A 26,085-nucleotide genomic window follows, 5' to 3' on the forward strand; every position below is an offset into this window, starting at 1 on the left:
TGCACTAAACACTAATAATATAAGTTTCATACTATACATTAATCTAAATAGAGTAGGCTTAGCAGGTTATTATATCAAATATTAGTGTACTAAAGTAATCTGCCATTTCTTTTCTGAAATTGTTCCAGTTATGATTAGCTCCTCCCTTTCCACTTCGCATTGCATTGTGGGATAGCAGGGTCCATCATAAATTCCCCTTAAAAACCACCTTCACCAATTCACCTTTATTAATGCAACACATTTTTTGCATTGTTTTTTGCATGTTGTAACATTAATTCACCCATTTATTAAAATGATCTGAGTGTCATTTTAATAATCTAGTCCACTGAATAAGAAGCAGAACAGACAAATCATACAAAGACTCAGTAGCATGATTTATTATTTTTGTTTTCCAAACTGCAAAATGAAAAACAAAAAATAAAACGAAAACACAATGTCAAACCACTGTAGTGTCATCTTCATGCCAGTGATGTGCAATTGTTCGGCTGACAAAAACGCCTTCATCAGTGACCTTTACTGACAAACACAGACACGGTAAAGATGAAAGGACCAAAAAGAACCCAAATCTGTAAGATTACAAACATCATGATTCATACATTGAATACATACATTGAAAAATAGACCTTTCTCTGGCACTTGGAGACGCCTCATGTAGCTCTTCCTATGTACAGTACGATCGATACAGAGTTAATGAGAGGTTTCGTTGCATGCCTCCGCTTTAACTGGAGAGAAGAAATGAGGGCTTGTAGGCAGCGGCTGAATTTTGAATTGCATTGAACGTCATCGTCAAGTCATCAGAACGTCATGTTGATGCATAGGGGCAGAATGTTTTCTTTCCATTCCACTCAAGCTATTACTCTCAAAATTAAAACAAAACTTTTTATTAAAGTATGAATAAATAAACCTCTGAATCTATGTTTACAGCATCATTTAAGAAATAAAAACAACAACTTATACAAATAATAAAGAACCTTCCTAAAGAAGGAAAACTTTTACTTAATCAAATGAATAAAATCAGTGACATATCCAAAACACAAAATTAATTTTGGTTTTCAGATACTCTCATATTCGCGTTTGATACATTTGCACATTCACCACTCTCGCGTCCTCCTGGCCATCAATAACGGGCGACAACTGGTGGAAAGAAGGCACCATTGACAGATAGAGGGAGGTGATTTCATTCAGGGATATTATTTTAGGGGACGATAAAAAATACATACTGCAGAAGACATCAAAGGGACATAAAAAATGTCATTACCAAGTGCAAGCAAAGCCAAAAGCCAAAGCTTCTTTCTACACAAAGAATGTGGACATAGAGAAATGTTGCTTTGGAAAAATGCCCTTCCACTTTCAACAGTATTTTCCCTCTAAAAGTGATGGTACAGTCTGCAGTCTGTCTAGTGATGCATGTAAAACACAGAACAAACACCAGATGGCGATGTTTTTGTGTGTGGTGAAAGGTGATGGTAGTGCGCTTGCAGTAACACGGTTTAATAGAGACTAAAAAGGTTTGGAGAAATCCCTGTTGGTCCACCTTGTCGCCCCTGTAGACTGACTGTCTGTCCGTCTGTCTTTCAGCAGCATTACAGTTTATACCCCGATGCCCCTCGCCACCCTCAGGCAGCCCTCAGCAGTCCACTTCAGCTTCACACCCACCTCCAGAAACCTCAACAAGCAGCATGACACTCAGGAGCCTCAACCTGCATCATTCAGCCTCTGGCTCTGGCTCAGCCTCTGCTTCCACTTCGGCTTCCGCTTCCACTTCCGCTTGCAGCTCCGCCTTATTCTCCTTCCTTTTCAGACCTACAGAGAGGAAGAGAAGGAATGTTTGTGTGTGTGTGAGAGAGAGAGAGAGAGAGAGAGAGAGAGAGAGAGAGAGAGAGAGAGAGAGAGAGAGAGAAAGAGAAATATTTAAAAACTGCTGTAACACTTCAGTATGTGAGAGAGAGAAATTTATAATGTCATTGTAAACCCCTTTTTGGTCTTTAACAGTACATACTTGTGTAATCATTAATAAGTTGTAATTAGAGAAGATTTGGAGAGAAAGCAAATAAGATCAACTGCAAGAAAGCAAGGGAAACAGTGAGCAAGCGAGAGAAGATCAAGAGAGTGTGAGTGAGCAAAGTGGAGAGAAAGGGGTCACTAGAAACAAAAGACCACTAGAGCAAGAGAACACAAAAGAAGAGCCAAATTGAGGTAAAGTGAGCATGTGAGAAACCACAAGAAAGGAGAGCAGGAAATTGAGGGAGAAAGAAAACACGTAAGAGAGGGAGAGAAAGAAAAAGAGGCAAGCGACACAGAGGCAAGAGAGAGAAACACATGCAAAGACGAAAAAGTGCAAGAGAGAGTGAATGAGTGAGCAAGAGAAGGGAAAAAGAGAAAGACAAAGTGTACAAGTGAGAGGAGGTGAGAGCAAGTGATAGATACAGCAAGGACAGGGCGGGAGACAAAAAGCAAGAAAAAGAAAGAGAGACAGATGGCTGACAGTTGTGCCATCTTGTGGCCAAAGATGGAAATACAATATAAGTTTTAATATAACAACATCTAATATGCTATATATTTGGTAGAGACAGGCCACATAAAAACCCTCAAGAAGAAGAAACATCCTTGACATTCGTAAAACTTTAATTCAAACTATTTTGGAAAGCAGCCAGTGTAGGATTAAGGCTGTTTAACCAGTGTCCCAACTACTATCTGTATAAACTATCTACACTCTCAGCAGCTGTAAATTCACCCAAATACAAAAAGTATTACTGCCAGCTGTGCATCTGATGGTAAATAATCAGTTTTACCTTACTTGCTGTTTCACAGTATACACTAGCATACCAAAAGTCAAAAAATGGAAGTACGCAAGATGATCGTGAAGTGATACACCTTAGGAATGTCTACACCTGTATACGCTGTGAGGTGTTATCTTGTAAGCAAGGTTAAACACTGGCCATTGTGCTGAAAGCAAAGCAACATGAATTATTGGGGTTTGAGCGAGTCCTGATAGTGAGTGACTTAGATGGATTAACAACACATTGAATGTCTGCATTGTGTTGTGCAGGCACATTTAACATTCTTCAGTCCACAGCATATTGTGGGTACCAGACCTGCATCATAGCAGGCATTTTAATCCATAATGGAAAGTGCAATGTCTAGCAAGAACTGTCCATGCCAACAGACAAGTGACTGGAAAAATTGACCTATATCTGGCAGGTTAGTGCCATTCTCTTTAGGTTTCATGGGCGATGGCAAAAGATTAGAGACATGATACCATGACTTTTTCGCATGTCAGTGTATAGCAGTTGATAAATCCATGGCAGGTGAAGAAGTACATAATGATGCTTTTTTTTACCGACTCCAGTTTTAACCCTGATTGACCCCTTGCAAACTAATAAGTTGCTGCAGTGGGTTACATGCTAATTCAACTGTTCAAATAATTAAAGGTCATGCTGTCCTGATGCCTCTTTCACACCACAGGGGCTGCTTGTATATCTATCCAGGCTTTTTTTTTCTGATCGAATGGTTAATGAAGGGCAAAGCCCATCCCATAAACAAACAAACTTTCTTTTTTTACACCTACATTCATTTACTTTTATGACTTTTAACTTGTTCCTGAAAGTTCATTTTGGCAGGTCAATCTTGCATTGAACTCATAAGAACACACTATACCTCAGATAAGTGAAGAGTCACATGTTCCGAATTTGCATGTCTAATTTAAACACACAGCCAGTTCATGCAAGTTCTCCTGAAGTTCTAAGCAGCTGTACAGAAGCCTCTGATCCATGCATACCATTTTCAGCACTGACAGGAACACAGCTGCTGTTTAAAATTCATAGCACTTGCTAATTTGTATTCAGAGTTATCATGTTGCATTTGGTAACATGCCTAGCCTTGTGCAAGGGCATATAGGTGAGTGAAGGCATTCAGTATATGTTCGCTCTAGTGTAGCAACTAGACTACTAAGGAATACAACCTATTGTATTTTAAATTGACAGTATTTTGGCGAATATTAGCTGTTTTTGGTTTGGATACACTTTTACTTTTTTTGTTGGAACAAACTCAATATATTCTAGAGCTTAAAAGTTTAAAATAACTGCATTTTTATCCTGTTATTTTTGCACTAATTAGGAGTGTCCTAATCACATTTTGAGTATCTGCAGATACTGAATCCCGAGCTGATACTTTGGCAGTGCAGTGTTTAGGCCTGGCAGACTAGATTTAGACTCCACTTTTTTACTGTATTTTTTATGCTTATAAAATTTGAATATTTTAATGAGTTCATCCGTTGCTGAGTTCCTGAGTTTAAGTAGGAGCTTTAATAGAGAACAATTAGTAGCTAAATATATTGCTTTTTTTTTTTAAAGAGGAAGTGTGTATGTGTGTGTGTGTCTGTGTCAGAGAGAGCACTGAGAGCCTTAATCAACACGATAGTGTGAGCATTATCAATTCTATAGTGAACTCGTAAAGTAACAACATAACGTTACTTTTTCGATAAATCAGTGATCCGGATCTTATCCACCCAAATCCGATCTTTTGAAGAATACATGATCTGCCCCTAGTTTAGATCACATGATTCATTTAGAGACACATCCCTAGCATTAATGTGAAAACAGGATTGCACTGCTGTAGTTGGTTGAGGTGGACAATACACTATGTATGTCATACAGTTTTCTAGCTACTTTAATTTGAACCCACTGCTGACAAGGATGTGCAACTGTGCATACACAGCTTGTGTAGCTTTTGTAGAGAAGTATTGCCAATAAAAAATTACTATGGAGTGGATAAACATGAATCAACCGGCACCATGTCTAAAGCCCCCAGTATTGAGCTGTGCTGTGGACCCGTCTCTGCTGGTTGAGCAAACCAATACTTTTCAGATAAGTTGGGGAGTTGAGGATGAGATGGGGTTGTGATAATCCCACATCCTTATTTTACCAATGCACATCTCTGTGAGGATTTTATTGTTTTCAATGCTCAAAACCGTAGTATTTGTTTTCTGAAAACTGTGGTGTGTATGACTTTTAAAGTGGTGCAGTCTGTCCTGCTGGAATACAGAGCAGACAGGAGAGACAACACCATCCATCAGGATAAACACCTCTGCAAGGGAGGAGCTGTGTGTCAAGTCTGGAGAAATGGTCAGGCGAAGTCAGCTCATTAATCACCATCATTTTGTGTGCTGAAACAGCCCACAACCACAAACACAGACACCTGTATGCATACATCCACTCACATACTTGTACTTTTTACATGTGAACAGATTCCCAGACTGTTTGATTAATCAATTTTAGTAGAGCTCACACGCAAACAGGGCTGCACGATATGCTCCAAAATACCATAATGCAAATAAATAGCTGTAACATTTATGGGTGGTTAAATGGCAGTCCTCTGCAATATCAATATTGCAAAGACCAAGCAATATATTGTGCAGCCCTACTCACAAAACCAAACCACACCAAGTCAGTGTCAGTGCAGTTCTGGTGATTTAAAACCCCCTTGTTGAACCCTCACACATGCACACACACAGCAACAGGGTGCGTGTAGTGAAGGTCGTGCAGTGACTCCAAGCCTGGCAAGTCGTGTGGCAGAAGGTTGGTACCTGTGTGTGGGTGGGGAGGGAGTGGGAGGGCAGGGTGGTCCGGGAACAGAGAGGAGCTTTAGCAATGCAGAGCGTCTATACCTGCTGGAGTGAGGACCAGAGCCTGCAGGATGTCCGACAGGGACACGATGCCCACGATGCAGGCGTTCTCGTCCACCACCACCAGTCTGTGCACCTGTGAGATAGAGGACATGCCGAAAAAAAGAAAGAAAGAAAAAAAAAAAAAACACTTCAGAAAATCTCTTTTTCCTATAACATTTCTATAACCAATTACATAATTACAACACTGACACAGATAAAATCCTTAAAAAGAATAGGCACAAAATCTTCATTACAGTACCAGTCAAAAGTCTGGACACACCTTAAATTGTATTATTTGAAAGTTTTTCTGCATTGTATAATAATACTAAAGTAATCCAAACTATGAAGAAAACATAGGGAATTATTATAAATGGCGTTCAGTTAACAGCCGTGCCTTGTCAAAGAGTCAATTACTTGAATTTCATGCCTCATAATGTGTTTGAGAGCATCAGTAAAATTGTGAGGCAAGAACTATTTAACAAGTAAAGAAAAAAGGTCAGTCAATCAGAAAATTCTCAGTGTACCAATTTTTGCCCCTTTGTACTCTACATAAATATACACTGTAGCTTTACTTATTCCATACAACACTGTGTGTGTTGGTATATGTGGCTTACCTCAGCTTTGACTATCCTGTCCACTATAGTCTCTAGAGTCTCCAGTCTGTTGCACTTCATCACACCCTCAAAATACTGGGAGCGATGCATGAGAGCCTGCGTGACACTAATGTCCAGGTTATTGTAGGTCTTTTCAGCAGCAAGATTCTACAGAGATACAGATATAAAATGTTAAGCTATACAACATATACAACAGTTATTCATGGATTAAATCTGTTTGTTTGTTTGTTTGGGTTTTGTGCCATATCAGCAACATGTTGGCTATTTTATGGCATCGACAATGTTCATGACTTGAGCATCACAGACTTAAATCAGTGTTTTCATATGAAGGACTTCCAGCAAATTAAGTACTTTAGCTGGTGGAATCACTTCAAACAGTTCTTTCATATTTGTAACCCAATAAAAGTTATTTATGTTAGTTAAAAGTGCAGGGCGCTCTACTAAGATATGTTTAATAGCTTGAGGAGCATCACAGAATTGTTCACAGTCTGTTCAGCAACCAGGAGGTGGCGGTGGGTAAGAGCAGTATGTCCAATTCCGCACCTAGTCATGATTGTCTGATCTTGTCTATTAAGGAAGTCCATATTGCATTTAATATTAATGACTGGGGATTATTTAATACAGTTTATTTTGTGGATTGCAGGACGGTTCATCTTGCAATTTTCTTCTACAGTGAACTTCGACTAGATGGTAGGCATCCGTAATCGGAACATAGTTCCAAGTGAGTTCCTGGTGTATTGCTTCCCTTGCTAAAATGTCCGTTTTGTGTCCCCAACGCCACTATGTCCAGAAACCCAGCAATAGAGAACATAAAATCCCCGGCTGTAGAGTTCTCTGTCTGCGGCTAGTAGTTTGTGGATATTAAATTTGTTGAAGAAGGGTACTTACAATGACATCAAACTTGGAATAAATATCCACAACTTTTCCTGTGAAGCACACACAAATAGATTGACTATATTTTAATATTGCAGCATCTCTCAATACAAAATTAAGTTTTAAAAGCCTTTTAAGAACATTTATTAGGACTACTGACTGCTAACTACTAAACATGAATGCCTTCTTATGGCCCTGTGTCCTTACCGGACTCGTCCACTACAGGCAAAGCAGACACCCTCCTCTCCACAAAGATGCTCAAGGCTTTGATGATAGGCGTGTCAGGGTGAATGAAGGCGATGTTGCTGTATGTCCCGATGCCCAGCTCCTCTAGGGTCTGCTTCATAAAGGCAGGCTTTGGCATCTCACACACCTAAGCAACGCATATAAAAAAAAAAAGACAATTTTAAAAAATGGATGCAAGCAGCAGGAGTGTAACCTGCCCCCAAAAGAATGTATATGAAGTGCAGTGCCAGTTCCAAGGCTAGGTGGCACCAGTGTTGCACAGATATTTCTTGTACTGAGTGGGTCGACCCGAGTAGGATGAGTTCCTCTCAGTCTTGGTTCCCTCCAAGGTTTCTCCAAGGAGTTTTTCCTTGCCACTGTGTCACCACAATAATTGGCATCTCTGAGGTGCTAGGTCATGGATATTAAATCTGTTAAATTATGCTGCTCATAAGAGGTGTGGACCTGTTTTTATCTGTAAAAACGCTATAGAAAAAAAAAATTTATATGTACAGTAAGTCAAAGGGCACATAAAAGGAGCAATTATATTTTTGTAAAACAGTGGCTTATTTGTGTAACTATTATGCAGGGGGGGTTGATATGATAAAAAAAATATTAAATCAGAATCTTTAAAGACTTTCACAAAACATTTTATGGCGATATTTTGACAAGCTAATATTTTAATACTACGTACTAATTTAAGCACTTCCATTCTTAGAACAGTATTTTTTTATTCAAAAAGCCCTGTGTAATTAATCTGAATAAACAAGACACTGGACTTGGTCAGAGTTAAGTAAATACTGATGATATCCGCAAAATAAAAAGTATATTGTACATCATGATGCAAAACGCCATAACAAAATTAAATTGACAAAATTAATATTATGTAGCATCCTCTTGAAACCTTTTATAAGGAAGACCAGTAACACGATTTGACCAAGTACAATCTGGAAAATCCTATCCCTTGACAGTCTTATTATACCACCCCTCCTTTCATCACAAAACCTAAAGATGAGAAGTGTGTAAAGATGGAGAGAGCAATCAGGCAGATTACACTAATCCCTAGCGGAGTTATTTAGGGACAAGTGTTTCAGAGCCTGAGACTGGCCTCATTCTCCAGCGCCCTCACTATCCTCTCTTCACCCCTGCTTCTCCATGTTCTACTTTCACCAACTCTTCTTACAGTTAGAAGATACTTTCACTTATCCGAAAGTGGTCTGCTCTCGTCACTGAATGCACGTCCTCACAACCTGTTTATTACACTTAATTTGGGATGAAACAATTAATGAACACATCTCAATAAAATCAGCAAAAATATATCATGATTTGGTCCAAAAAAGGCAGAAACATGCAATATTATTTCTTCCTGACACAGAAAATCAGAAAAAACTGATAAATTTGAATATTGCCTGTTTGTAACAATTATATATTTCCATATTCATGGAGTAAGTTTTGCTGTTTAGGCCTTGATAGTTGCTTGGACCTTTTTGTCTTATTAGTAAATTCAATACATCTTGCTGAGACAGATGTTTAAATGCACACACCAAAGTTTAATATCCATAGAAAGGCACAGTTTATGGAATGGGACAGTCTGGAAAAGCTACACGTGTCCGAAGGTCACCATACCCCACACCAACCATGAAAAGTATAATGAGTCCCAGTGCTGGGCACTGGAGAACTGACACTGTGGTCTATATAGACTGATGGAGCTCCATCTAGTAACTTCTGGATGAGATTCCAAGAACCTCTTGTCCAACAACAGTAGTTCACCATACTAATGCTTTCATGGTTGAATGCAATAAGATCCCTGCTCAGATTGTAATACACTTTTGCTGCAACATATAAGGGAGCAATCTCCTTGTTAATACTCTTGATTTTAAGAAAAAAAGGCTACACTCTCAAAAACAGACATGCTTAATGCCTTAGAAAAGCAGCTTTTTAGATTTTTATCAATTTTCTACCCAATTTACCTGAGCCAATTAACTCAACAAATCACTAGAACACCCCATTATTACAATGCTCCTAAAACTAGCAGGGTGAGGTCAAGCATGTCCAATACATGTGAAGCCAGCCACTACCTCTTTTTAACCTGCCACCAATGCAGCATAACCAGGCAGTCAACATGATCATAGAAATCCCCTGAATCCCCAGCTCTGATGCATCATCCAGCAGACACATGTACAGTCAAAGTGATGTGGGGAGAGAGTGAGTGCCATCTCTCCACCCAGAGAAGGCATGGTCAACTATGCTCTCTCTGGCTTTGCAGGTGACGGCAAAGCAGCTTGACCAGATTCATTTAAAGTTTGGATCTTTAGGTCAAAGCACTTTTATTTTAAGGGTGTAATAAAAAAGGTCTCAACATAAACACTTCTCACTGCCCATTTTTATGGAGCATTCTGACAACCTAGCCAATCAACAAGTCTTGTAGGAAAACAAACAAAACCAAGGTGGAACTTACGAAGAGTTGAAGAAACTTGAGGATCCTCTTGTGCGTGAGGATATAAAGTGCATTCCCACTGACGGGGTCGATGACGGGCAAGCGGTGAATCTTGTTCTTGATCAGCGAATACACAGCATCAAATATGCTGACACAAACACACACAAAAAAAAAAAAAAAAAGAACAAAACAGTGTCAGCACATATGGATTCTTCTGCAGTAAAACAGCACAGGCATGCCCTTCAGCACTGCTCCAGGATCAGCTACTCTGATCTTAATCATTAAAAGCACAGAGCCAAGCTGGCTTGAAGTCAGCAACAGCTTCCACCCTCTCCCTCCTCCTGGGGATGAGCGAGCATTCGGGAGTCTTGTCCATTACTCTTTCTTAGAATATGCTCGCTGAATTATTTAGTGCACTGAAATATGGGCGAGTTGCACAGCAGAGAGAAGAGATAAAAATACAGAGAGAGTGGGAAGGCTCCTGTGGGAAGTCGAAGATCTGCGGAAAACACAAGCACACAAACACCTGCAGAAAAGGAGTATTAAGACACCAGAATCTGAAATGTGCTACCAGTTAGGAATATCAATGTTAACTACTATTTAAACATTAACTCAAATAAGGTTAGATAAATGTTTATTAATACTAGACAGACTGTACACAAAGTAGGTGAAGTTATGCCTATGCATAGAATCTGGTCTTCTTACATTGTTCTTCTCTCTTGTTATAGAACGTGAAAATTGTGAAAGGCAGGATATGAATTCTAATTCCATGTCTATAAATGTATTTTGCAACCTAACGTATTCTATTCATAACTGTTCAGTTTATTCAGAGTTTGTTAATGCCAGTAACAGGAACTCGTGTTAAGAGGATAAAGCAAATTCTTCAATATTATTAAGATCCAAATTCATACATTTCTAAAGTACCATGTGTAAGTGTTTGAGTTTAACTCTAAATCTTAATCTTGACTGTAATATTTGTAACATATAATTACCATCCAGAATAACTTCTTATACTACTGAGTAATGTATAATGATAACACAAACAAATCCATAGTTTTCTAACCAAAATACTGCCAAACTGGACTGTTGGAACTTATTCTAAACAAGCTTTCAACTGAAGCACAGACCTCATAAACTAATATGTTTGGTTTTATGTGCATGTTCCCAAGTATTCTTTATAGAGATATGAAAGGCATGCTACAATCCAAGTGGCATTCTCAGAAGATGTTCTGTTTGTAGAACTGTAAATTGAGTCTTTTATACTGTACACATTTCTTTGACTATGTATTGATTAAAATTACTTTACACAAAGAAGTAAGATATTGCAGTAATACCGCAATATTAAATGTACTTATTTACAATATTCAATATTGGGCAGGAGAGACTCACCAATTTAAATGTTTATGGAAATATGTTTAAATATTCTAAAAACATTCTGCCATGTCTGCATAATATCAACAATTAGTTTATTTGTCTATATTTTAAATTAAACTGATGTTGGTTGTTTGCAAATATTTACATTGCAACCTTGGAGTTTTTTGTTCAGTGGTCATCACTACAACCTAGCTGAAAGTATAAAAAGTCAGCTCTAGCTTTACAATATTAAAATATATGTATTCAACCAGAAATTCTAAAGCACATATCAAAAGCTGACATTCACCAAACAAAACAACAAAGCCTTCCAAGATGGCCTACCTTGCATCCGGTGATATGTTGACTAAAGGTTTAAAGGTTTCTTGTAAATAGAGCTCTGTTGAAAAAGAGTAGCATACAAAATCATTCAGTGTAGTCAGTCACACAGGATGTCTATTTACCAAAAGAGCTCTTAAAGAATCTTTACCTCTCCACGTTTCAATCTTATGCTCCTCCAGCTCGTAGATTTGCACCTGGAATGAGACAAAACACACTTTTATGCAACTTAACATTAAAATTTAGACTATGTTTCACCACGCAGCAAAATAACATACTTCATTTACATACGACCAACCTGGCCTGAGCCTGAGGTGTTTTAAGAACACGGTCACTGATCTTAACATCATACAGTGCACCAAGCTAATTTCCCAGAAGAGTGGAAAGTAACAGGTCTCATGACTTTCTCCCAGAGGGAAAACAAAGAGAAAATGTTGGAATGCTGACAAGAGGCTGACTGACTGTTGAGTGAGTGATCGGATCTCCCACAGGAACTCCAATTAAGAGCCACCCAGAGCACTGTGACTCAACTGCAGGTTTAAAAGCATGAGGCTAAATATATATGGGGCGAGGGAATGGATGTGGAGTGAGGGCTGCTTATGATTTGACACTGTGTGTGTGTGCATGTGTATGTCATGATCATAATGTGATGACAACTGAAGGGAACTAGAGTAAACAGTAAGGCTTATCAGCATCAGAAGGAAAACAGAGAATGCTGAAGCTGACAGAAAGCGCATTAAATTATCTTATTAACTGCTAAAGTAGGTATGTTAATTATGATTGATCACATACTTTAGTCCCTTTCATTTTGAAGCTCAAAACAGTTAGCTTTGCAACTCTGCTGTCTGTCTAAACTGCTTAGAGCTGGAACGAAGTACTCTGATATTCTTTTGTCTGGTTGGTATTTGGTACCGTAAACCAACAATTAGCAAAAAAGGCCAACTGACACAAATTTGTTTTTTTTTTCAGATTATTTAGCTCTCTTAGCTTTTCTCCACCATATATTTCTTTGACTGTTGCTCCTCATACAATTTGAGCTGTTATGTCTTAATGCTCATTTGTTTGGTCTGCAACCTTGCAACAAACTCAACTGGACTCTAGTGTAAAAAGGTATATATTCTCACTGAGTCAGCTCAACTATTAGTTTTTTAAAGCTTCCTCTGCTCATCCATTATTAAAGAGAAGCTGCTACTTTGTACTAGTTACCAGTTATACCTAATTTCTTTCTCTCAAGATAATCTATCTTTTAATCATTACAGATTTTATAAGAATGAAGCACAATGGGGTTCTCAGAGCTCATGAATATAAAAAAGCAAGAAGAAATCACAGTAAAATGGAGAGGCTTTAAACAGCAATAACAACAGAATACACAACAGTGTTGTGTTTTTTTATCATATGGATAGTTCTTAAACTGCATAGCATCACAACTAATAATGCAGGATAAAAAAAATGTAAAAAAATATATATATTACATTACATTACATTACGTTTGGCAGACGCTTTTGTCCAAAGCGACTTACAATAGTGAATACCATTGGCGACTTGTACATTACAGTTTGTGTGAACTAAGTCACAGTGGGCAAAGGTGTGAGAAATACTGATGAATTCTTGGCCTCTCTGTGCTTTAATTTCTAGAGAGAGACACTGTAAATGCAGCTCAGAAGAGGAATTGGGCAGGTATTTATATCTACTGTATTTCTGCGTCTGCCAGATACAGGCACGCTGCCATCAACAGCCAGCCTGGGAGTCGGGCCAAAGAAGGCACCAGACTGCAGTGTGGTCTTCACACCCCATGTAACACACACACACACACACACACTTTCAGACACTGCATCAGATGGAGTCATACACTGTACCAGATATAGAAGTATCCAGACAGCTCTCCCTGTACTTTTTAACATTACACACAGTTTTATAATCTCTCCAGTGTTCGTGTGAATACACCTTTGACTGATTAACTTTCATTGTTTTAAATAATCGTCTTTAGATTTAAAGGTAATACAATAAGACAAGAATTGTCTTTAAGATATTTCCTTTAAAAATAATTTGTACTTAAATGAAATAAAATTTATTTCTAAGGCAAAATTTAAAACATCTTCATCTTAATAGCTAATTAAAATGAATGCCTTAAACTAGAATCCTAGTAAGTTCAGACAGATTTTAAATCTATCAGCAGAAAAAAACTAAACAAGTTGGATTTTCCTGGCAGATGTGCAAGGAGGAAACCTTTATTCTAAAAAAAGAAATACTTTCATGGGGTGTCCTTTTGATAGTATTTGAAGAAAATTATTACAAGAAAAATGTGATTATAATTTACTATAATAAAGACAAGCTTTACATACCATCGGCGACTTGTAGTATCTGTGAAGTATATTGATGAAATCTGTGATGGTCAGCATTCCTGCAGAAGAACACACGAACACACACACACACACACACACACACAGCAGAGATTATACACAGAGGATGGAGGCTCAGAGTACAGTGAACTCTTTCAGTCTCCAGCAGCTCTCTAGAGAGCAACACCAAAGCAGTGGATTGTAGCAGAGTATGCGTGCCTGTGTGCTGAAGAGAAGTGCTGACGCAAGCCACGCGAACAACATGGCTAACGTCCCAGTTGTACACACGCTGGGATAGTAATGAAAGTTGGCTTGTAATGTTCTGTAGCGCTTGTACACGGAGTTCTGTATTACTGCAGAAATCTCCAGAACATCAGAAACACATGGCCTCTCACTGCATATTGCTGTAAGATGTTGGAAATGTTGTTCTCCTGAGCAGTTAGTTTTTACCTGCTGTGTGCTGGAAGACTATGGATGTGTGTATACAGTTAGCCACTATGTTTTTTAAATATAAAGCCAAAATGCAGGGACTCCTTATTAAAAAAGAATCAAAACACAATTGGTTGTCAAGACAAACCATATGCAAAAGCAGGTCAGCAATGTGGGACAATCTGAATGGTCCAAGTGTTGAAAATAAGTGTGTGATAACTGCAAAAGTCTGCCTAATTTATTATTAATATCTCAATTACAAAATTTCCTTTTTCTGCATTTTTCTGTGTGATTTGATGTCCAAAATACATTTTTGCACAGTAAAAGGCAAATATTTTCACCCAGTACCTCACAGTGCAGATGATGCTTAAACCTACACACAACAGTATGTTTTAAAATACATTTTTAAAATGACTTTGCATCTGTTTATCATCCACGTTTAATAGAATTCATAGAAAGTTCTAAAAAGGGAAAACTATTATACTGGATAAATAGCACAAAATAACTGGTAAGAAAAAACATATTTTACAATGGACCAATATTACTTTTGCCAAGTATTTTATTAGCATAGAGAAAACTAACTTTTGGAATTAGACAATGGATATAAAGAAGGAAAATAGGTACATTTGTCATTAAAACATAGGGGATGAACAATCCAGCAATCCACATAGATCTTTATGGCTGCTGGATTTCAGGCCAGCCAAGCAGAAGCGAAGATCGCTTGTTAAAAGACTGACAAAACAATTAAAAATTAAAAGCTGGCTGTTTAAAATGAAAACCTGCAGACAAACCAGCTCTTTGCAGACAAGGTTTGACACAATTAAGCTTGACCTGTGGTGGTCTCAGTTTTGCAAGACTGCATGCTGTCCATGCTTTCTACAGTCACTGGTCCAAGCAAGGGAAGAGACATAAAACATAATCAGAAATGAGAAAAATGCATTAAAAGATTTACAAATAGGGTCCTCATCATCACAGAAAAGCCCGAAGTGCATAAATGCTATGGGTATGCCATGGCCATGCTGCTGTTATATGCTCTTTGTGGACTTCACATCTGCTTTCAACACCATGATTCCTCAGACACTGATAACCAAACTCTCCTCACTTGGACTGAGCTCTTCCCTGTGAAACTGGGTCCTAGACTTCCTGACCAACAGGCCACAGTCTGTGAGGATTCACAACATCTCCTCCCCCTCCATAATCCTCAGCACTGGCTCCCCTCAGGGCTGTGTGCTGAGCCCCCTCCTGTTCACACTGCTCACATATGACTGCTCACCTCTCCATCCAGGCTGTCATATTGTGAAGTTTGCGGACGACACGGCTGTGGTTGGATGCATCACAAACAGAGATCCAGCTACAGGCAGGAGGTGGAACACCTGGAGGATTGGTGCAGAGAAAACAACCTCTGCATCAATGTAAAAAAGACAAAGGAGATGCTTGTGGACTTCAGAAGGGGCAAGCATGCCCACCTCCCCCTGCACATTGGAGGATCTGCGGTGGAAGTGGTTGACAGCTACAGGTACTTGGGTGTGCACCTGACCAGCAACCTCACCTGGAGCAACAACACTTCCACTCTGGTCAGGAAGGCACATCAGCGGCTCTACTTCCTCAGGAGGCTGAGACGAGCTGGACTCGGGAGCGCAGTCCTCACCTCCTTCTACAGATGTGTGGTGGAGAGCGTCGTGTGCTCCAGCATCAATGTGTGGCATGGAAGCTGCTCTGCTGCAGACAGGAAAGCACTGCAGAGGGTGGTGAAGGCTGCACAGAGGATTGTTGGAGTTAGCTTCCCCAGCACCACAGACATTTACACCTCCAGGTGCAGGAAAAGGGCCACCTGCATCAGGAAGGATCCCACCCACCCAGCACACGCACTTTTTGTCCCACTCCCCTCAGGCCGGAGGCTGCGGAGCATTAAGTGCAAAACAACAAGACTCAGAAACAGCTTCATTCCGGAAGCTGTAAGACTCTTAAACTCCACTTAACAACACACTGCACTGACACCAAGGACAAATTACTGTTTACTGTTTACCAACATGGTCACTTTACTTGCACTGAGACACTTTATCTCCACTGCTCTAATTCACATTATCATGCTGCTATAGCACACTTGCACTCTGGACTTCATGTTGCTGAACCTTCTACTCTCTATTTATTTTTTTTATTCTTGGGATATTTATCTATCTATTTTGTATATTCTATTTCTTTTATTGTATTCTTTTTTTATCTATATATCTATTAATAACAGCTCTTTGGGTGTAAAACTGGATCGTGAGATCACAATTTCGTTCCACCTCATGTACCACATGTGATGCGAATGACAATAAAATCTCCTTGAATCCTTGATAGGCAGCTAATGTGGCTGAAGCCCAGAGTTACGAGCCGTGCCACAGTTAAGCTGACAGATGCTCAGCCTCTGCTGTTCTCTGGTGAGTAGCACTCTGAGCTCTGTTAATTAAAAATCACCACATACACCTGCTTCTGCAAACCCTCTCCACCCACTTTCCTGCTCTCCAAAAATCATACCAAAATAAGTCATATTTTAAATCCTCCTACATCACCAGCAGCCTCTTCACAGATACACAAATGAGGTCTCCCCCAGAGCCTGAGTGTGTGCAGCAGGCATTATAGGTAATGTGACTCAGCAATTCCCACAGATCATGCTCACCTGGCCTGAAACACTGAGAGCGTACATCCCAGACAGACAGTGAGAGTGGAGCAAGGCTAGCTACAACAGATCTACAGTACCAAAAAATTCCAATTATGCCAATTAAACATACACTGTTGGTTCATTTTTTTAACATTGTTTTGTTTGTTAGCTTACAATGAGTACATTAAAAATACCCTAGGGTATTTTTACCCTACTCTGGGCAATTAACGGTCATTTGGATTTAATTAATTAATATCAATATTCAGAATCTGTAACCAAAATTACCATTTTTGTTAAATACTTCTCTCATTGTGTTCATGCACCATACCATTAAAAACACTTCTTACATGTTCCACCCTTTCCAAGCTGTGACATTGAAGCAACATAAAGGAGAAATCGAACATCTGAGCACCTACAGTAGCTTATACCACAAAAGAAAAATGCTGTGTTTGTCATTCATTAAAATAATCATTCATTACTCATTTTAGTCAAAATGCTCAATTAAAAAGGACATTGATTTAGTCATATTGCCCAGTATAACATTAAACTGAATTTTCCTAGGAATTATTAAGAATACATTACGTTTTACCAGTGGTTAAGAAAGTTAAAAGTTGAAATCAGTATTTGCAGACAGATAACACTATTCACAACACAAAAAATAATTTCACATTAAATTTCATAAAACAACCCACTATGTACTGATGTGCTGTACAATGGTATTTTGGAAGAATTAGTATTTCTTTCTCCTGTGCTCCCCCTAGAGTCAGGAAGTATAATCTGTGCTTGGAACCCCCCTACTGGACAGCTGAGCATGTGCATTTCTGGACAAGAGAGATAAAAATTGGTATCTGATTTTACATAAATATGACTTACACAGCATTATGCAGTTCTTGAGAGCACATCCTGCCTGCTTCACTAGAGTTACATAGTGCAGTTAACAGTATCTTGAGCAAGTAGTGGCAATAACTTGAGAGGAGAAAAAAAAACTTTCTACTTTCTACTAGGTAAGTAGAGAAACATTATTTTAATAACTGCTATTTTAGAATAAAAATACTATATAATGCTGCTTTATATTATCTAGGAGCCAAATCATCAGAAAAAAAGTAGAACCAAATGTAATACTTAAAACACTACTGCATGCTTCTGTGACCCTTGCTTGTATACAGAACCCTGTTGTTCAAGACCAGCATCTGTTCCTGCGAGTCAGCTTATGCAGGCTAGTTACATAACACAGCACATCTATGCTCTATACTGTGTGTGTATTCCTATATAAAATACGTGTATGAGTGTAAGTGTGTGTGTTTACATAGGCTTCCAGCTGGGTGGAGAATGACAATGTGGACAGTGTATTCCTTTGCACAACCCTGCTGCTATGCATTAACTCAGGCTAAGGTGTACACTCAGGACTCCCTGTGCTTCCGCTGTGGTGCGTCATCTAATCCCTGCTGTGAGACTAGGCAAGGCTCGGCTTCTTTGGAATGGCAGGAAAAGCTTTACAGGATAGCAGCTAGCTTATGAATTTAAATAACTGTGGTTACAAAAAGAGTAGGAGCGGAACTGGTTCCACAATGCATCACAGCACCAGTATACTCAAATTGGTATCTCAGTTCTATACTACTTGTCAGTACTGTACGATTTTTCCTTTTTTTTTTTTTTTTTTAATTAAATCCATTCGTCCAGGCAAAGGGTTTTTTTTGGTTTAGATAACAGAAATAGCTAGGAGACAATTCACACTGTTTCCTCCTTTGAGGTAGTAGAGAATTTGAACAGTACAAGCATGATAGCCTTCTTTAAGCTGCTCATCTCAAGTGTCATACTTGAACTAAAATAACTTATTCTGAGGCTTTGTAACTGACGAGTAAACTATAACAGAGCTGTGGAAATACAAGCAGAAAAAGAAAAACAAAATACTGAAATATAATTGCCTGAATTGTCTTTAGGCAGTTCAGAAACTACATATATTCAAATTATTCCTAATAACACCATTTAAAAAAAAGTAAAAGACATTTAATAAAAACACTTACTGTGCTCTACTGGCTGTATACTGACCTTCTGTGTTTCAAATAAAAGCTAAATATTTGTTGGTTTCCATTATAAGAACTTTTCTTTTTAAGAAAGAATTTTAAACTTCAATACTTGACTTCTCATTTTTCCAGAATCTACAATCTTAACGTAATAATGGCGTAAACTGCTGAGCTTAGAAAAACAAAAAGGGATTCTTTACAAAATTAAAACTTAAATCTACCCAAATAATCCAACTAAATATTCCTGGTTTAAATCAGCATATTCAACAAGAACATGAGTTAATGTGTTAAAAAGGAAAACCTGAAGAAAACACTGATAAAGAAATCATGGTATTGTACCATCACTACATAAAAATCCTCTCATATTCCTAGAAATTATAAAAAAAAAAAATCACAATACTGAATGTTATTAATATCAACAAGCCATACATTATAATCAAGATAACATTACTAATCAGGGGGTTACCAATTGTAATCTCTTATTTTAATAATAAGGTTACCATTAACCTGTTACCATGTACATTTTGAATTTGCCAAAAACAAAAAAAAAGTTTTAAGACGACTGCAAGTTCCAGGAAGCTACATGAGGAGCCAAGAATTTGACGTGTCAATCAGTTAGACAGCACTTAATGTCGGTCACCTTATGTGTCTTGAGTACAAGATTGGTCACTCAAACCACTTCAGAAAGTTGTCTGAGACACACTTGAGCCACATATTACAGCAGTACACGTCAGGTGTCAGCCTTGGCAGACTAAGATGCAGACTTTCCTAGCTTTCACCTGCACATTTTGCACCTAATTCAACTCAGCAGCTAATTAGCAGAGCCTTTGTGACAGGAATGCAGGTGGAAAGTGCTAATGCTAATCACAGTAGCCTTGAAGGAACACAGTATGCCAGTGTATTAAAGTGTGAAAAACAAGCATTTGTGCATGGACAATAATTTAAAAAAAAAAATTAAAAAAAAAACATACTGAGCTGGCCTGGAAGAAGCCTGGATCCCAGCACTCTGACTCCATATAGTCTAGTCACTAGCCAGCACGTGTTTCTATTCTGAGTGCTTCTCTACGCAGACACTGATAATGTTGAGTGGGAGAGGACTGGCAGGGTTGTTGGGTGCAATGGAGAACTACTGTACAGAGAACGCAAGCTCAGCCTCCCACACTCATCACCCATGATTTTCTGAGCGTCAGAGGTATAGAGCAGCAGGCACTGAAAAAAGACATGTCTAAAAACTTATTTATCCAAGCTAAACCAGTCTAAAATCTAACTGGAGCGCTGCTGTTTCAATACATTTTTGGCAAGGTGCTTTAAGGCAACTACAAAAATACATCTTTCAAGTCAGGTATATTCCTAGAAAGCACAAATCCCTGGCTCTTTATGCACAAATCTTAGACAAGCTGCTTGGAATTATGCCTGGAGCATTTTCCAAACAGTGCACAACTTCAGCAGCAAGTTATACTACTGGTCATATCTCAGCAGGCATGGGCGCACTGAGGGTATGCCAAATATTCCTGATTAGATTTAGCACTCAAGTAAAGCAGCAAGCAAAGGCATGTACCTTAACATGGATCATTTGCTGGTGTTGACAGTGGCACTTCATTACAGAAGTCTTGAGTGTGCGTGTGTGCACCTCTATAAATGAACATTGATCATACACAATATAACTTTTTTGAATCTAAGATACAAAAAGGATTTCACAATCATAGGGTAACATATGGTCTTAGTATCTAACTCCACTATCTATGCTAGATTAACACTGCATAACCCAGGAAACTGCACTGAGATGACCACTTTCACTCACCTACAAAACTCTGCTTCTTCGTCTCCCACAGTGGGGCAGCTCGAACTCCATTGGCCACCAAGGCAAAAAAGGCCTTCTTCACCTAAGACAAAAGGGAGAAAAATAATACATCACATATTGCATTTATTTGCAGCGGTCAAATTTTGGTTTAATGCATATTGCACATATTCTGTTAGTACAATAAACCTCATTACAATCCTGAAATAGTACTGTGTCCATCAGTTATTAGATATATCAAACTGAAATGGTTGTTGCAAACACCCAAATATTTAGAACTAAAAATTATTAAGATTAATAGGGGTGCCCAAACTTTTTCATATGACTGTATATGGTGGTGGTATGCATATTGGTTTACAAAACCCTATATAAAGCATAAACTGAAGCACAACCCCTGTACCAAACATGACTTAATGAATAAAAATGTACCAATGTATAAACACATTTTAAATATCCTGCCTGTTGTCAGTTAGGGACATTTTGTGCTGCTTCAATATCTTTAAAACTTACAATTAAATATATTTTGAATATATTGGAGATAAGCAACCCAGCCTTTATCATAAGCAGTGAAAACTAGGTGACAACTTCAGATTGCAAGAACCTGTAGCAGGATCCTGTGACAAAATGAACAAGCACAAAGAAAGCCAGTGTGTTTTGAAAGCTATCGGCATCAACGTACAGTGGCCACACAAAGCTTTAATCACGGCATCTCCAGGCCATGCTAAATAAATCATCATTGCCTCTCCACTCTCCTTGGATGCTGCTCTAGATCAATCTTAGACTATTAAAGTTTAATCGAGTCACGGTGGGGCACATAATGAGACAAACCCCTGGGCCTCTTTTTTAGACAAATGGAAACTCATGGTTGGGGAGGTGATCCTGTTCCGTTCCACTGCTGCCAGCATGCATACCACTGCAGTGAGTCAGACATCAGCCACATAATCACTCTGCTGCTGCAACAGAAACAATCAACACTGCAGTGCTTTGGTGAAGCGATGCTGAAAAAAGCACCATTTATCTCCTTACATCAAATAATTACCTTTATTGACAAGTGGGTGATGAATCTCCTGCTCTCTGCCAACTCAACCAAACATCACCCTAGACTTGTTCACCCTGACCAATGGAACAAGAAGAAAATAACAGGGCCTCCATCTGACTGAAGCTATCAAGAATATGCCTTTATACATTAGAGCTGTGTGTTGGCAATACTATATGAATCATGATACAATATATAAATGATTTCTTAAAATCCTAATATAGAACATCTGAGGAGGGAAAGGTCTGTTATGACACAGTATGGAGAGTAATGAAACCCCTTTGTGGGTCTGCTTTGCATTATGTACAGGTGCTGGTCAACGAATTAGAATAATTTGAAATAGTGCAATCATGAAATTCTTTGAATGCATTTTTTGTGCAGAAAGCAAATCAGGTGTTCACCGCACCTGTCCTACTCGTTAGACTAATCACAGAACTCGTTACCTGGAAAAAATTTGCTCAGCTGAGCTTTCCAAAAGGCCCATTTAGGCCATTTAACTGTGACACTGTTGTTTTATTGAATTAGAATAATGGAGAAACCATTTCATTGAATTAGAATAATTTTTATTATAATTACAATCATCACTTTCTCAGTATTTTGTGGCTGCCCCCTTGGCTTGTATGACTGCCTGAAGTCTCCGCGGCATCGATTTGACCAGCTTGTCGCAAGTTTCCGCACTCACAGCTTCCCAGGCAGTGGCGATGTTCTGCTTCAGTTGGTCCAGCGTAGTAGGCTTTCTGTCGCGAATTTTCCGCTTGACGATGGCCCAAAGGTTTTCAATGACATAGAGGTCAGGCGAGTTGGCCAGCCATGCCAAAACTTCAAGCTGTTTTTTAGTGAACCAATCTTTGGTCGACTTTGCCGCATGAGCCGGTGCAAGATCCTGTTGAAATATGATATATGATATAAATATGATATATCTTCGCCGAACTGTTCCTCAACAGTCGGAATCAGGAACGTTTCCAGAACATCTTGATATACGGCAGCATTGACAGTCTTCTTGAGGAAGCAGAGTTTCCCTACACCTCGAGCGGACATGCATCCCCAGACCATAACGCTCTGGGGAAACTTGACGGATCTTTTCACGCACTCGTGGTTGTAGGTTTCGCCACCACGATGCCAGACACGAGGACCTTGGTCACCGAAGGAGATGCAGAAGCGTGATTCGTCACTGAAGACCACTTTCTGCCAGTCTTCAGCAGTCCACTCGCCGTGTTCTTTGGCCCACTTCAGCCGTTTCTCCATTTGTTTCTTGTTCAGCATCGGTTTTACTGCTGGAACGCGAGATTTGAAGCCGAGTTCGCGCAGACGACGGTAAGTGGTTGATCTGGAGACGTCAGCGCCGGTCTGCTTGTTCCACAAGTCGGTGAGCTCGGAAGTGGACTTGAACCGGTTGCTGACTGTGATCTTTCTCAGCTGCTTGTTGTCGCGAGCAGAAGTTTTTCGGACGCCGGAACAGTTGGTGCGCTTGCTGCAGTTTTTCTTGAGAGCTTTGCAGACGGAAGACTGGCTGATGCCGAGCTGCTCAGCAATTTTAGTTTGGGTCAAGCCTTGTTGGCGAAGGGCTTGAATTTGAGCCACTATTCCGGTTGAGAGGTCGCGCTGCTTACCCATGATTGATTTTACAACTTAGAAATTCTACTCAACCCTGACTTTATACTGCACAGTGAACACTCTTCACAGAAAACAAAAATTCGAGCATTTATTCTAATTCAATGAAACGGTTTCTCCATTATTCTAATTCAATAAAACAACAGTGTCACAGTTAAATGGCCTAAATGGGCCTTTTGGAAAGCTCAGCTGAGCAAATTTTTTTCCAGGTAACGAGTTCTGTGATTAGTCTAACGAGTAGGACAGGTGCGGTGAACACCTGATTTGCTTTCTGCACAAAAAAATGCATTCAAAGAATTTCATGATTGCACTATTTCAAATTATTCTAATTCGTTGACCAGCACCTGTATATTTATTTCAGTCAAACTATTTACTTTATGTGAATTACATGAGCATATGGACTCATCAAATTAGTGTCTACAGTCCTGTAAAGCCATGACTGGAATGATCAGTAATTAAACAAAAATCAATCCTTCATTTAAAGGACAAACTTGCAGATAAATACTGTTTTAGACTTAAGTTTAGACTAAGCTTTGGTTTGATTAAAATGAAACCAGGTGCGATTGCTCTGTAAGTGTTGTTTGTTAAAGTAAAGCCCTATGGGGACAGGATTAGTTTCTCAGGGGGGTGTCTGTGGACGTCTGTGTTCACACTTCAACTCCGTGATAAAACTCTTGCATCCGGACTGCAATTGAGGGAAAAAAAAAAAAAAAACAGGAGGTCCAGTGAGTTTTTTGGCTCTCTTTCACATAACAACCTGTTTAGTAGCTCCTTCATTTCCACTCGCTGTTGTATTATCTCAGTGGAAATGCGCGCCCAAAGTGTAAATACAGTGCGTGGCAGTGGACAAATAGCTATTTTATTAAACGCAAGATGACAAAACTCAAAGATGTGCGTCTGGACTAAAATTACCGGATGACCACAGAGTTCAGTGAAAAACTGTAGGTAACTCTGCCTGTAATTTTCTCAGAGGACGTCTGAGAACAAACACACATGGTCGTTCCAGACGGAATTAAAATCACAGAGCACCCCCCATAAAAGAGAAAATTGCCCCAGGAACCACTAAGAAACTAATCCTGTCCGGATAGGGCTTAAGTGTTAATGCTGTCTTATGCCCACTGAACAATTGTCTGATTAGAAATGGTGTGATTAATTTAAAGTATGAACAAAATATGGACCAAAGGCATCTAAGTAAATTAACTGCAGGACGCAATGTAACAAGAAAGTAATGTGTTACAGCTTTTCTATGTTCCTGGGTTTATATAAATTCTTTCTCTTTCATCAAGATAACACATTCCAACTGCTTACATACAAGTTCTGGCATGCTTCACCTTTTGATAATAATAAATATCAGTAATCACTGATCACTAATAAGATAATATGTGATTTTAACTACTGTATCTAATAACTAATGTCAACCAACGTCACTAGAAGGCAATAAACTAGTTAACAAAATCAACTTATTTTCTCTCTGTTCTCCCTTGCCTACACTACAAGCTTTACTCAGTTATTGCTGTGTTACTGGTGTACTGATGTTCTTCTTTTCAGAACATGTTGAAACATGCAACAATGCTGGTACATGAAAAGACGCAGCAGCAAGATTCAAACACATGCACAGTGGATGTACACAGGCTTTCATTCACAAATTCTGCCAGAAAAAGAAGCCAATAGCATTTCACAAGTTTCAAAAGTTCAGCTCTATGGGGTAATTTGCCTCACAAATGATTCAGTGACATGAGAAGCTTGTGGTTGCAACAGAAGCCTGGCTTACATCTTTGCTGCCATTTTCCTGTGACAGTAAAGCGCAATGACAGATTCAAAGCAGCATCCAACTCCCGTATGTGTTGCTCCAGCACCCAAGGGGGAAAGAGGAATTATAGATAACACTTCACTCCCTGATTAACACACTGGGATGTTTTTAATTGAATGTGCCCCTTAGGGTCACATCAACACACCAAAGAGGTCTTCAAAGAGGAGGTTTGATGATAAGAGAGTGGGTGGGTGGGAATGTTCTGGGCATGTTTAGGTCTATTGTACCTTCTAAACTGATGTGATAGCAGATGATGTAGGTTAGATAAAGGAAATGCAGGTTGAAGGTATGAAATGTATGTAAATAATTTATTTTAAAAGTTTCATAGAAAGGCATTTTTATCCCATGACATACAGTTAAGAACAACTTGACATGCATACATTTAAAACATCAGTTTAGCTCCACATATTCACACTGTTGTTAAATAATAGAGATGTAAAAAGAGAATGAAATGTAGTGTTTAGCTTAGAATGCTTTTAAACTGGACACAACACAGATGTCTGGGTGTGGTCCTAGATTCTTAAATACAGGGACGAATGAGTTAAGTGATGAGATATAAGTCAACCCTTAAAGGGAAGATAAAATGTTTTAGGGATGCTCTGTAGCCACAAAACAGATTCAACAAATGCTGGTTGAATAAATGGATATGGAAACAAAAGAACAGACAGAGTGACAGATGGGTAAATGACTGAACCAAAAAAATGCATGAATAAGCATATAACCAACCAGACAAACAAATGAATGGCTGGAGAAAGGATTGGCAAAGAGACAGACAAGTAAGTTAGATTTCTAGCTTTTAGTGATGCTGGCTGATTTAGATCACGCTTAATGTTTTGCTGGGGATTTCTCTCTGACTGGAACAGAGCAATTACTGTAGAAAGCACGGACAGT

At 38.9% G+C, this 26,085-nt stretch overlaps 1 protein-coding gene across 6 annotated transcripts in view; it reads right to left on the reverse strand.

The window, feature by feature from the left end:
• Positions 1–353: 353 nt before the first annotated feature.
• prkag2a (protein kinase, AMP-activated, gamma 2 non-catalytic subunit a) overlaps positions 354–26,085 on the reverse strand; it is a 104,645-nt gene continuing 78,913 nt past the window's right edge. For 5 of the 6 annotated variants that reach the window (XM_049463247.1, XM_049463252.1, XM_049463258.1 and 2 more), the window contains 10 exons: positions 20,741–20,822; positions 13,846–13,904; positions 11,655–11,700; positions 11,510–11,564; positions 9,836–9,962; positions 7,360–7,525; positions 7,168–7,205; positions 6,280–6,426; positions 5,666–5,759; positions 354–1,803 (listed from right to left, as the gene is read on the reverse strand). In XM_049463247.1, the coding sequence (XP_049319204.1) occupies positions 1,706–1,803; positions 5,666–5,759; positions 6,280–6,426; positions 7,168–7,205; positions 7,360–7,525; positions 9,836–9,962; positions 11,510–11,564; positions 11,655–11,700; positions 13,846–13,904; positions 20,741–20,822 (912 nt within the window). In that variant the 3' untranslated portion in view covers positions 354–1,705. Of the gene's footprint in view, positions 1,804–5,584; positions 5,760–6,279; positions 6,427–7,167; positions 7,206–7,359; positions 7,526–9,835; positions 9,963–11,509; positions 11,565–11,654; positions 11,701–13,845; positions 13,905–20,740; positions 20,823–26,085 lie in introns of all 6 variants that reach the window. The other variant, XR_007423950.1, reaches the window with a different exon arrangement.

This window comes from Astyanax mexicanus, chromosome 1, assembly GCF_023375975.1.
Source record: "Astyanax mexicanus isolate ESR-SI-001 chromosome 1, AstMex3_surface, whole genome shotgun sequence".
NCBI lineage: Eukaryota > Metazoa > Chordata > Actinopteri > Characiformes > Acestrorhamphidae > Astyanax > Astyanax mexicanus.